This window comes from Anopheles coluzzii, chromosome 2 (genome assembly GCF_943734685.1).
Source record: "Anopheles coluzzii chromosome 2, AcolN3, whole genome shotgun sequence".
Classification (NCBI taxonomy): Eukaryota; Metazoa; Arthropoda; class Insecta; order Diptera; family Culicidae; genus Anopheles; species Anopheles coluzzii.
Genome location: NC_064670.1, coordinates 72315263 through 72328037, shown reverse-complemented (window position 1 = coordinate 72328037; position 12775 = coordinate 72315263). Strand labels below are relative to the sequence as shown.

General features: G+C 40.2%; 2 protein-coding genes across 2 annotated transcripts in view; one reads left to right on the top strand and one right to left on the bottom strand.

Annotated features, from left to right (window-relative positions):
• Nucleotides 1–9629, top strand: part of LOC120952408 (uncharacterized) — a 25284-nt gene extending 15655 nt beyond the window's left edge. The window contains exons 9-15 of the mRNA XM_040371720.2: nt 1285–1398; nt 4903–5066; nt 5166–5417; nt 5501–5701; nt 5783–6182; nt 8978–9225; nt 9302–9629. Of these exons, the coding sequence (XP_040227654.2) occupies nt 1285–1398; nt 4903–5066; nt 5166–5417; nt 5501–5701; nt 5783–6182; nt 8978–9225; nt 9302–9505 (1583 nt within the window). The 3' untranslated portion in view covers nt 9506–9629. The remainder of the gene's footprint in view (nt 1–1284; nt 1399–4902; nt 5067–5165; nt 5418–5500; nt 5702–5782; nt 6183–8977; nt 9226–9301) is intronic.
• On the bottom strand, nt 9623–12775 carry LOC120952409 (uncharacterized). Its single transcript, XM_040371724.2, has 2 exons — nt 10901–12775; nt 9623–10264 (listed from the first exon to the last, which is right to left on the bottom strand). The coding sequence occupies exons 1-2, from the start codon at nt 12224–12226 to the stop codon at nt 10034–10036; spliced, it is 1557 nt and encodes a 518-aa protein (XP_040227658.2). The 5' UTR covers nt 12227–12775; the 3' UTR covers nt 9623–10033.

The window sequence follows — 12775 nt, the reverse complement described above, 5'->3', positions numbered from 1 at the left end:
CAGTAATCAAAATGACAGAACATTTGTAAGGTGAGTACTTGCATAGAAAGAAAAACGGCATGTAAAAATATTTCACAGATTCCCCATTTCCGAAGCTTTTGTATTCTAATTCTAACACATAATGACAGGCCAAGATCCCAAGATGATAGAAAGATCGTTATGTTCATCGTCCATGAGCTACTGTTACAAAACAAACAAAAAAAAACACATCACTCTACTACTCTAATCCTATTCTATAACGACCCGCAGCGCTTGATAACACGCAGCGCAAACGAAATGACGTTTCGCGCATATTCATCTTCGTTCGATGCTTGTACAGTTCATTCCGCACATTCATTTGGTGGCAGTGGTCAATGTTGCTGCGCTAAATACGCTAGTTCGAAAGGGGTTCAATATCAATGGCAAATTGGTACGACGATTGACTAGGTGACTAGCAGCGTGTAGACTGAATCTAGAGCATTATGGAGCTCGCCGGCTTACGCAACAGTTGAGCACGCTGGATCGAATGCCACGCGGTTCTGATTATGGGTACGCTTTTACTAACCGCCCCATACACACACACACACCGTATCTTTAGCTGTTCATATTGATAACTCTATTGATACTTTCAGCGTTATCAATTTCAAACATGCGCCCACCGGAATAACTCCAAAATAATGTAATCAACGAAAAGTAACAAAAAAAATGCAAATAAATAAATTATCCCACTGTTACGAGAAAAAACAGAGCACTTAATACATACAATAGGCCACGGCATGGATGCAAAGATCTAATAAGGTATACTTATTTGGAATTCGCTGGAGGCATGACTTTTGTAGCATGCAGCGTTTCGCACGCCGTTTGCAAACAATCACACCCAACCGCTGGCACTTATCAATGCATGTAGTACGAGGCATTTCTGTCTTAAAAATAATAAACACAGCACTCACACACCATTGCCGACTACTACTAGCGCGATGGAGCCGATGATCGTAAGGAGTAGCAGCGGCATCGCTTAATAGGATTGATAAGAGGCGATAGTTCAGTTATTGCGGGCATATTTGGGTTTTAATCATAGCCGCAAGGGATGCCCACCAGTTCTTTGCCAGCAGCTCGTTGGTACAGAAGCGGTGTAACACGAGACTTCTGCTGCGGTATTGCGGGAGTTCGAGCATTTGAAGAGGATCGAATGTGCATACACATATTGTACAAACGACTGAGTGTGGTTGCACAGTGTCCCAACAGTAAAGATCCCCTCGCATTTGCATGAAGTGGTGAAGTGAAGTGTAATTGGTGAAGCGTGAGGTTTAATTTTGCAAACTGCTCGGAATATACGCCCGACGATGGATGTGAAGCTACTGAAAACAAATAAAGTTCCTGTTCACCTTCCTAGTCGAAGGAGGAATTCTAACACCAAAGGTAATGAGCGTCATACCTTGCATTGGAACTGTAAACCTAAACTGCTAAATTCCCAATGTGACGTTGATTGCTTGCATAGGGAAATGGAATATGATTGTGTGATATTGTAGCTTGCCAGGCCAGGCCATTGATAAGGCATTCGCGCAATGTTCATCGCTAGACACGACACAATAACAAATAGGAAATGTGAGTGAAAAAATCAAAATAACGCTGCTCCTATCACATGAACCCAGTAGCCGCCAGATGTGTTTGTTTAGGGATTGTGAATGTAACGTATTTGAAAGAAGAAGCTAACAAAATCAAACATTTCTCAAATAATGGAAGTTATGGGCGGAAAAAATTGATATTTACCGACACTCGTCTTACTGACACACGCGTTACACGCGATCTACCAGTGCAAACATACCTCTGCGAGAAAGATTCACTTATCTCCTCACTGCGTAAATGACCTTCGGAGTACACAGTCGTCTATGACGATCAACAGACAGAATCCAATCGTTAGTATATTAATAATAGCAAGTGTTTGCATGCACATTATTGCTACGTACATTATGTGATACACAGCATGTGCTTTCGAGATAAGTAAATCGATCAAAGCTTTATGTTATAACTGATTTCCTAGCCATCAATCATCGCGTAAGTGTGCACTGCGCGCCTCGTGGAAATGGTACGTCCATATATTTCTTGTTGTGACACGCAGCAACATCTCAAAGCTTCAATAAAGTGTTATCAACGCATAAAAAAATGTTTCATAGGCAATTAGAGTCGTTCACTAAGGCTAGCACCGATGTACCGTTATTATGATGTTTTTTTTATTAGAATTTACGAAGTTAAGATTACTTTTTTAATAAAATTAAAAATTAATTAAGAATAATACAAAAAATTAAGTTACCTCCACCGATAATCTGAGCATCAAAGGATATTCCTACAGCTTCTTGCACCGATAGTAACTTCCAACTACAAAGCCATTATCAGAAAAGAACACAATTAGCATTTTTTAAATATATTTTCAATTGAACTTTGGCGTTTTGACAAGATGAAAAAACATAAAAACATGTAATTAAATAGGGTGGTAATATAAATGTGATGCATTTGGTTTATGTTGTAAAATACAAACTAAATTTTAATTATCTGCGGAATTGATGTCTACCACATAATAGTAATAGTAAATTACATAGTAAAATAGCAAAATAGTAAAATTACACTATTCTCATTTGTGTTTAATTCTTTCTCCTGTGTATTTGAAAAAGGCCCGTCAACTCTTTTCAATGTCATTCCCAACCGCACTGACAAACTTCATTCGGTATTTTATCCCAAATCTTCACCAAACGATTGTTGAATTCGTCCTAACTCAAATGCCTAAATATCCTAGCATATATCCGCAAACACTAAAGTCCAATGGTATGAATTCTTGAGAAGCTGCAGGCCATTCAGATGAGTTGATGAAATAAAAACAAATTCCTCGCTCGCCATTTTCGAAGGATTGCAGCCTTATGGGTTGGAGCTGAACCCAGCTGAAAGCAAAAACTGTCTTTTCCAAATAGTATTTTAGCGCAAGGCTACATTTGATTTGAATGGCATATGATAACGTGTTGCCAATAGTACTTCTTGTTTAGTTTTAGGCCTCTGTCAATGAACAAAAATGACAATTTCCCTGAAGTCGATACAGTTTGATATCGTTCAACTGCTATTTTTTACGGCTGCTATATCACGCAAACTTGCTCCCTAAATACGATTATTGAGCTTGTTCAAAGTTCTTGCTTGCTCCAAAGTAACCTGACTACAAAGAGATCTGACTACGCTACTACTGTATGAATCCATTGCATTTTTTTTGGGGAGTGAACTGAAAACTTTTTGTTTTTATTTCGAACCATTAGATTACAAGACGATATGTTTAAACTGTCTTTAAAAAATACTAATGAGCTTGACACGCAATGACGAGAAACACTACAAAGGAGGAATCATGTACGTGTGTCTCTTCTACGTTGCTACCGTGTGCAATATAAAAAATGAATTAATTAGATTGTTTAGTGGAACCGATGCAAAAGCCCAGATAGCCACACAACCGACTGTTACCGATAATTAAGGCTAGCATATTATTCGTACATACGCACATACATTCAAATCAATCCAGGTAAATTTTGGCAAAACAGCATTCTTATGCAAAGGAGATTCCTGATTGTAGCTGTATATTTTCATCAACATTTATTCTATCTCGGGTCACACGGGCCAGCACGGAATGCTACATTTATTTTTTCGAAATGGCGAAACAGATTGTTCATATCAGCAGTCGTGGCTCTGTCTATTGTTACTGAAACACAGCATCAAAACAAGGATTTGTATCCTAATATAAAAACAAACTTAAGAATTTTAACTTAACTACCTATTGCAATTGCGTGGTGTGTACTAAGAATAAAAAAAAAAAATTATTCAAAAAACATTTTCATCATCTGGCTCTGGCTATATGGCTAGGTGAAACTTTGTGTCAAAGGGCACCCGTAAACCATGCTACGAAACTGATTACAACATCCTTCTGATGTTATGTTCTGTAGAAAGAAGATGGTTGCTCTTTAGACTGAACCTTAGTAATGGTCAGAAAAGTTGTAAACAATCAGATTTTATGAGAAATTATGGAATTTAGCTCACCCATCTTGGGGTATGCCTGACTTGGTTGATTCTAGTCCCGAGGTGTTGTTGGCAAGTCGTCTCATATTCAACTCTCGTCTAGACCGAGCCACTCACAAACCACAGAACGGGATTACATTACTCTGGATACAACAATAGTGATGTGTCTTCTTCGGTGATTTAATGAAAATGATTGAGTGATTTTAATGTTTACTTAGCAATGAACGATCATGATCACAACATCACCATGAAGAGCTAAATAAACATTTTCAACTGCAAAAAAGACATGTATTGCGGCACAAAAATAAGTTTTCAAAATAAAATAAAAACAACGTCTAAATGAGCACATGGGTTGAAATGAATTAAGAATTAGTTTTTCATTACTTCATTTTTACAATCAATTACTGTGCAAATAGCCGTTAATGTATCGTTTTGAATAATCGTTTATATTTGTGATTTTGTTTTATGTTTACTTGTATTGTTGCACCTCCTGGGTACGATAATATGACAAAAGCTCAGATTTTTACAAGTTTCTTATAATTTATAATTTAAATATTTTTTTTAAGTTCCATACGGGCAATAGCAGCAGATGACTTGGTTGATTGAAGTTGCTGTAACAAATAAAAAATATTGTAGATGCTAGAAGAATGTTATCAATTATTAATAATTATGGTTGATCAATTGATTGAGAATTAAAACAGGTGTAAGGTATCGAAGTTTTTTTATATTATTATTTAATAAAGTGTTATTATTTACTAAATATGCTTATTTGTTTAAACATGGTTTTGTAAGATCGAAAACATGTAGCACACTTCGGATGAAAAGTAGTTTAGATTTCTTGATCAATATTGTTTTTTTTTCTTCCTCGATCCATTCCAGCCCTATTTATCATCTGCTTGACTACCACTCTATCAATTGCGTGCTTTACGATGGGACTGTTCTTTCATATCTATAAACCAACAAAATTAATACTAGATGATCGGTTAACGATGCGTCAGATTATGCCCTATTACCGATGGTGGAAGGATACAGATGATGTTTTGGTATGAGTGGCAGCATTTATCATCATTATTGCAATAATGCTACTAAAATAGCTATCGTACGATATTTTCTCTACAAAACAATACACTTATCTGCCGTAGGTCACGTGTCGAATATTCATCTTCAATGTAACCAACTCCGAACGTTGGTTGGGTGGGCTAGACGATCAGCTTAAAATGCAAGAAGTGGTTCCAATCGTGTACCGTGAAATACTGGAACACGACAACGTTACCTTCCACGAGCACAACTCTACCATGTCGTACGTCACCAGAAGGCGTCTAGTGTTTTTACCCGATCGTAATGTTCCGGGCATACTTAATAAAACCATCATCGTGCCAAACATTTCATTGCTTGTAAGTGTGCTCAAATGTGCAATGTGCTAACTGTAATAGGTATACTGTCGAGATGTAATAATATCCAACGTGTCTGCTTGCAGGGTGTAGCCGCGAGGATGGAAAACGACAACTTCTTCATGAAGCGAGGATTCAATTTCATTTACTCCATGTCTGGGGATACTGTATTCAGCCGCATGACAATCTATGACTACTTATGGAACACGAGACCACCATTCTTGGACCAGGCTAGAAAGTTTGTCCCGGGAATGGTGCCATCAGATAATGTGGGCGTTTTGAAAACGGTACGATCCTTTCGCATTGTTTTCGCCATCCTCGCGGAATGTTTGTTAATATACAGTATTTTCCTATCGTCATGCGCTTAGATGTACGAGGATCACGAGGATCACGTAAATGTACGGCATGGAAAGCGGTACGGTGATGATCAATTTTTCATGATGAACACTTACGAGTACGAACCCACGGTGCCGGGCTTCAGTCTCGCCAAGGGCGACTGTTTTGCTTCCATTCTGAACTCCTCCGAAGGAGCTACCTATCCACAAAACTTGGACGAACAATCGGTGCTGATCTACTGGCGCAAGACACTCTGCAGGGCAGTGCCACTGTACTTTGAGCGACGAGTGCAGAAAGGTCCACTAACGGGGTATAAGTACGTGCTACCCGATAATTCGTACGATCGTCTGCCAGACAGTGACGCTGACTGCTACAAAGGCCAGTTCGGATTACTTGAGGATGGAATGACGGACACCTCCAAATGTTCCCATGGTGAGTATACATTATTGGTAGATCAATGTGCATAAGAATCATTTGTCATTAGCAATGCAAGCACATAATATTTACAAGGCTTTAATCGTGACTATACACAAAGGTTTATCTGTGTAGCTTAACTTAATATCACTTCATGCTTCACCAAACGCAGCACAAGCGAAAATTTCCTCAATGTAGAGCAAGGCCAGCATAGCTTTCGGCAAGCTAAAAAGAAACGTTTCCCCTCGACCGAGCCCACAAAGCGTACTTTTGCCACAGTAATCTGTCTAAAAGCAACCAAATCTCGAGAGCAGCAATTATCAACCACTAAAAACAAACGAGCTTATAAGCGAGTGAAAAGTACGCAAGCCATCGTTTTTAACGTAGAGAAAAACAAGCAGAATTGAGATGGTGTAACTACGAGCGAAATGTGAAAGAAACCCTTGTTTGTGTTTGCTTTGACATGCACGACACGTCAGCAGCCTCTGCTTATACGATCGTCTAATGGAGCTAAGCAGGATCGTTATGTTTCAAGCCAAAGAGTGTCAATGTCAGCCAATGCTGATTGCTCGAGTCTTGCAGGCCACGGTGTAGACAAACAAACACGATTTGGTTCATTATCTCTGGCCGTGCTTTGTCATTCGACCTTGAGGTAAGCAGCAAGAGCATTATCACTAGGTCGTTCTGATACGGATCAGTGGGTCAACAAGCCTAACCTATCCCAAAAGAAGTACAGATCAATTCGTTTCATTCATGTTACGACAAATGTAGCTGCATGCATAGATACGCTGTGATTGCAAATGCAAATAGTAGGAATAATACCCATTGATCAATAAGAGGTACTGGAAACAAAATGTACCGTTGTCCTTAGGACGGGATATAGTCGTGATAGGAATCGAACCCGTCCGACATTGTAAGAGTTAGTTAGTAGATCCAATCAAAAGATTTCCGATCCGCTCTATACTTAATAAAACAAAATATATTGACAAAATGCCGGTCTCGTGGTACAGTCGTCAACTCGTACTCGTATGGGTTCAAGCCCCAAATGGACCGTGCCGCCATACGTGTAGAGGACTTGACTATCCTACTATGGAGGGTAATCCATACCTCACTGAGAGCCAACCCCACAAATGGTACAGGCATTCCTGGACCGATAACGGTTGTGTTGCCAAAGAAGAAGAAGGATTGACAAAAAAAAATCTAATTTCTATTAACAACAATAGCTAGAACACTAATGTGGCTAGACATTGGGAGACTTTCACTAAAAGCCTTTCAAAGTCGATGCTAAGCTAAAGACGCGCCTCCTTTTTCACAGATGTTCACAATATTTAATTGGTGGAATATGGTTGTAATTTTTTACGAATAAAATGCTGTTTTCTACAACAAAGTATTGAGGAATGTGAGTTTTTCGCATTGCAAATAATGGCCACTACAATAGAGTATTCAGACGTAGATTTGAAAGTCGTAGTAATATCTTTTAATATTAGACTCAACGGCTTATTAAAGAAAAATACGACAAATGAAATAAGATATGGAAGCAGAATTATATGTCAAACTTGAGTTATTTCAGTGGTAACATTTTACAAATTAAAAGCTTAAATTTGAGGTCCTGTAAATTAGTACAGGGTTGTTTGTCCAGCGCACTTTGTCCAATCGTCAATGGATAGTCAGGAAGAACAAAGATTCATACACAAACCACTCTATCTAACAGACATTGCTCCCCTCCTGCCATGCTACTATCAGAGTCACCCACGTGTAGTCCGACCTTGGCTAGGCCAAACCCAGTGTTGGGTAAACGTTGAATGTTTAGGAACGGAATGGAACACAATTTATATGAAAAGAGAACGGAACGACACGCGTAGATTAACAGGTATTACAGGTATTAGGTATTAGGTATGCTGTTGTGATTATTTATGAGTTTGATGGGCCGTGAGGCTCTGTTGACTGAAAATTTCGTCTGATATAAAAAAAGATCTATATTAAAATCCACAATGAAGTATCATTATGTGTGTCAGCAGTGAAATATTTTATTTTATTTATTTTTTTTCTATTTGTGTTTTACTAGTGACCTTGCTTGCATTGTGTTTGAGCGTTCCAACCTTTCCGATCGATGAGAACTTTTCGATCGATTCGACCGTTCCGTCCAAACCTATTAAGTTCAAAATTTTGTATCATTCAAAATGAAAGCACAACTATTTTTAAAAATTATGCTATTATCATTCTATATTTACATTTGAATTAACCTAATGGTAAACTTTCAGGGGCTGAAAAACTGGTTTTATGTGTTTGTATTACATTAAACGACTATAAATGCACTGCATATACCCATATGCATATACTGCATATACAGTATACCCCCTTTGTATATCTGATCCGAGCGAGTTCGAGTTCGGGTCGACCCGAAAGATCAGTAGGTGCGAGGGGGTTCATTCCGACCCGCGGGTGCAGCGAGTTCAGGTCGACCCGAAAGATCAGTAGGTGCGAGAAAGCATAAGCGACTCCGACCCATTGGTGCAGCGAGTTCGGGTCGGGTCGAGTCAAGGTAGGTTCAATACCTGACCCGAACTCGCTGCACCCTCGGGTCAAACTGAACCTACCGTTATAATCGTATGACCCAACACTAATTCGTACCATATGTAAGTTCTACATACCTGGCGAAAGGGCAATTTCAGCTTGATATAAAAACACTTATCTTTTGCCATGTCATGTTGATGTAGTCCATGATTTTAATAAATCCTTTCCATTTTCCAAGCTTCCTATATCAACCATATTCCTTGTGATTTCATGCGAAACCATTTTACCTTGTTTTCCAGATGTTCCAATCGTAGCTACAAGTCCACACTTTTATGCACGCAACTTCTCCAACGCCCATAAGATTACAGGAATGATACCAGATCGGGAAAAACAACACAGCTATGCAATTGTGGATCCATCCTTCGGAATTCCATTGGACCAGTGCGCCCGTACCCAAACGAATCTTGCTATACCAGAACTCACCGGCTACTCGGCAGACATCAAACGGTTCAGTGACATGATCATTCCAATGTTCTGGATTGAATATGTACGTCTATCTGACAGTGCTCTGACTGAAATGAATGAAAAATAATTTTATGTACTTTTCCCTCCCCTGCAAACAGCATCAACAAGAACTGCCCATCTATATTATACGTACACTGCAGGCATTTTACGTCATACGGGATGTGGAACCATACTTGCCTTACGTGTTGTACTTGTGCTTTATGTTGCTACTGGCGGTTGCGTTCCGAGAGGCAGCACGCTACAAAATCCAAGGAAAAATATCTCCAGCAAAGTATACCAAACCTCAACTAACTAGCCTCTAGCACGCCGAATCGTAACAGACAACCTACAGTGTCAGTATGCCGCTTTTCACGGTCATCATGAGCCATCTGATTTGTGATAATTCATTCATTTAAAAGCAAACAAATAAAACCTTCTAATATTTTACATCGTTAGTTCTATTGTTTTCATTCTTAATTACCACAGGTTCACTTTATTTTATGCTTTACATAGGTGTTTAAAATTATCAACGATCCTGAAAAAGCCAGAAGTTTATTCCTAATTCGTGACCACAATGCGAAAATGTTTGAATTTCCTTTAACATTTCCACATGGATAGGAATATAAAACAAAACTTTGTAATGTTTAAATTAAAGCAAAAACAGTTTTTACCGTATAAATATAATGCAGAAACTTTACTTATTGGCTACCCTTTGAAAGCGCATGTGCAGGTGTGTGGGGGAGTAACCGCCTGTACAGGGCACATGTGTAATGATGCCAAAAGCAAACAAAAACAAACTAGCATACACATGTAACTCTAGTAACGGGACTCCTCTTGGGTTTGTTTCACTTTCAGTTTAAGATCTTGCGCGTACTTTCCTCCCCGCTGAACCGCTCGGAGTACACTTTATCACGTAACGCTGGCTGTAGTGCTGGACCTAGCAAAGGTTCTAGTTCGGCGATGCGCTTCCGGAATCGCTCTCTATCTCTGGCTGCCATCTCCCATTCGCCTTTGCGTGCTTGGCGGTAGGCAAAGTCCCATGCTCTCATAACGTGCACCACCGGTTTTGAGTTGAACCGAACCTAAACGACGAAATAATGATACGAAACAGGACGATACGATACGCCATTAATACATTGTAAAATACTCCTTACTATTATAGAATGCACTTTATGGAAAGCAATAGTCATACATAATAGATCGTACGGAATTTTCTTTAAATGCTCTAATACCTAATGTTATACTCGTTATGACCACTTAAATGCTTTAATTTTCACGTGGATTCGAAAAAACATATATTTCGTTAAGGGTGTCATTAACAGAAACAAACAACAACAAATGAATGAAATACGTCTTTTAGACAAATTAACTGCACAAACCATTCAAAACTGCGTCAGTAAAAAAATAACAACTAATGACCTTCAGCCGTTCGTTCAGCCGTTCGTTACATGGAGGAATGGCTATGATGGGAATTCCCAGTGATCGCTGACTCATGAATGACGAAAGATCAAAGCTAGCTAACATACAGTCTTGGACACAATCTATGTGCATTGCGAAATAAATAAACTTTTTCGATACTTTATATCAAGTTGTTGTTTAAATGATTGTTTACTATTTATCGTCGCTGCGGCTTTGTTGTTTGTGTGTGTGCATTGTTTTAATCAGTAAACATATCAAAGAAATCTAGGTGTAAGAAATTATGGTTAAAGCACACCCACCTTCTTCTCCTCGAATCCGGACGAAGAGTTGGAATCATCGTTCAGGGCGTCATAATCTTCGCAGAAAACGATACTATCGTCATCATCATCGTCATATTCAAGCCCATCTGCGCCATCCGTACCCTCGTCATCCGAAATGTCCTCGCTCGTGTAATCACTCTTGCCGTCTTCCTCCTCGTCATTATTTTCCTCTTGGCTATCGTCTGAATGCTGGTGGTGCAAAACAAAACTCAAAGCTGGACAAAAATTACGACGAGGAGGACGTCGTCGCGCAGGGCTGGCAGATGGAGTAGTAAACACGTCGTAGTCGCTGAACACTACATATTCATTGTGGTTGTTAGGTTCGATATCACATTTCAGCTTGCTTTGTTCGCCGATCCTGTCCACCGAATCGGGCGCAACAGTAAGCGCTTGTTTGGCAGGGACATTTTGGTACCACCCGTTGACCGACAACGCAGGTGATGCGGTCATACTGTCGGAAGACGCATGAAGGTGCATATTATCGGTTGGAACGATGTCTTGCAGTGCATCGTGAAAGCTTCCAATACTTCCAGTCGATGACGGGCTGAAGCTCGACGACAAACATCGTTGGGGCAGCGAGTGTGTTTCCATCACAGGATTGCTATACACAGCTTCCCGGAAATCGTAGCCATAGCAGCTATCGTCCATAGATAAGGCTAGATTATCGCTCAGAATGTCTCTACGCAGCGCGTGTCGTTTCTTATCTTTTCGATTTTTACCACAGCCTTTGCTACTGCCGCCCTCGCTACCTGCATGTACGTTCTGGTTGCTTTTGGAAGTGTCTTTCCTTCGCTTTCGCCGCCCAGGCCGTGACGCGTTTCGATCGCTACGCGCTGTTTCCTCGAAATAAACACCAGCTGGGGTCATGGAAATATCGTCGACCGTGCTACTGTAGTCCAATGGCACCGTAAGTTGACCCTTTCCATTACTGGTCGTTTCGAATATAGGAATGCACGACGATGAAGCGTTCGTCACTTTCTTCGCCTGCTCCTCTTTCTCCACCATGGTTTGCGATACGTGTGCCTCTGGTTTCGTTCCGTTAAGAACAGACAGTTGACCAGCTGACCAGCTGACGATATTTAAAAAGGTGCCCTTGAGTGCCGCTAACACAGCAACCGCGGGAGATTTAGAGTCACCCATCTTAAGGTCGGCTAGCTTTTCGCTACCATCTGTAATGGAATAGTTGTGCTGCGGAAGTCGATGTTTTGACCATTCATCAAATGCAGCCTCCTTCATGGGCGGAACTGAACCGTTGATATCGCCAGCCGACGAAGGGTAGTAAGGTTGCTTTCGTTCGGACAGCATTGCGTACGAGGTGAATATTTACACTGTTATTGCTACGAATCTTTAGTATCACCGCCAGAACGGGTTTCTATATACAGAATATTTTCACTAACGATTGCGATGCAATCTCCACCTGGGGAAATCTCCTATTATTCCCAGCGGTGCGACGTCACGGTCACGATATTAGAGTCCAAACGTGCGTTCTTAGTCATCGTGATCGAATTTAGCATCAATAACATTGGCATAATTACGCGTAGAACAGACTGCCCGTTGTTCGACGACGTCGAGAAAACTCGAGTGGTTAAGCACGAAATCTTTTGTTCCGCCACACCAACACCACCAACAACATCAACTCGTGGACCACAGTTATGCGACTTCCAATGCACGAACGGTTGCGAATTTTCAACACTATTCAGAATACACCCTTTCCAGATGCAGAATGTTTCGTCGGACACTATATTTTTGGCTGGTATTTCCATTATTAATCGCGCTTTTCGGATTATTTCACTTGTGTTCCTGCTTATTCCTGTTTTCTTTCGCCATTTTGTGCTGAAAATGCTGAATTTCGTT

Bases quoted from the DNA above. Each gene is read 5' to 3' on its own strand.
- LOC120952409 (XM_040371724.2), bottom strand. From the start codon at position 12,226: ATGCTGTCCGAACGAAAGCAACCTTACTACCCTTCGTCGGCTGGCGAT. The intron at 10,265-10,900 runs GTGGGTGTGCTT...TTCGTCGTTTAG, and splicing joins CCGGATTCGAGGAGAAGAAG to GTTCGGTTCAACTCAAAACC.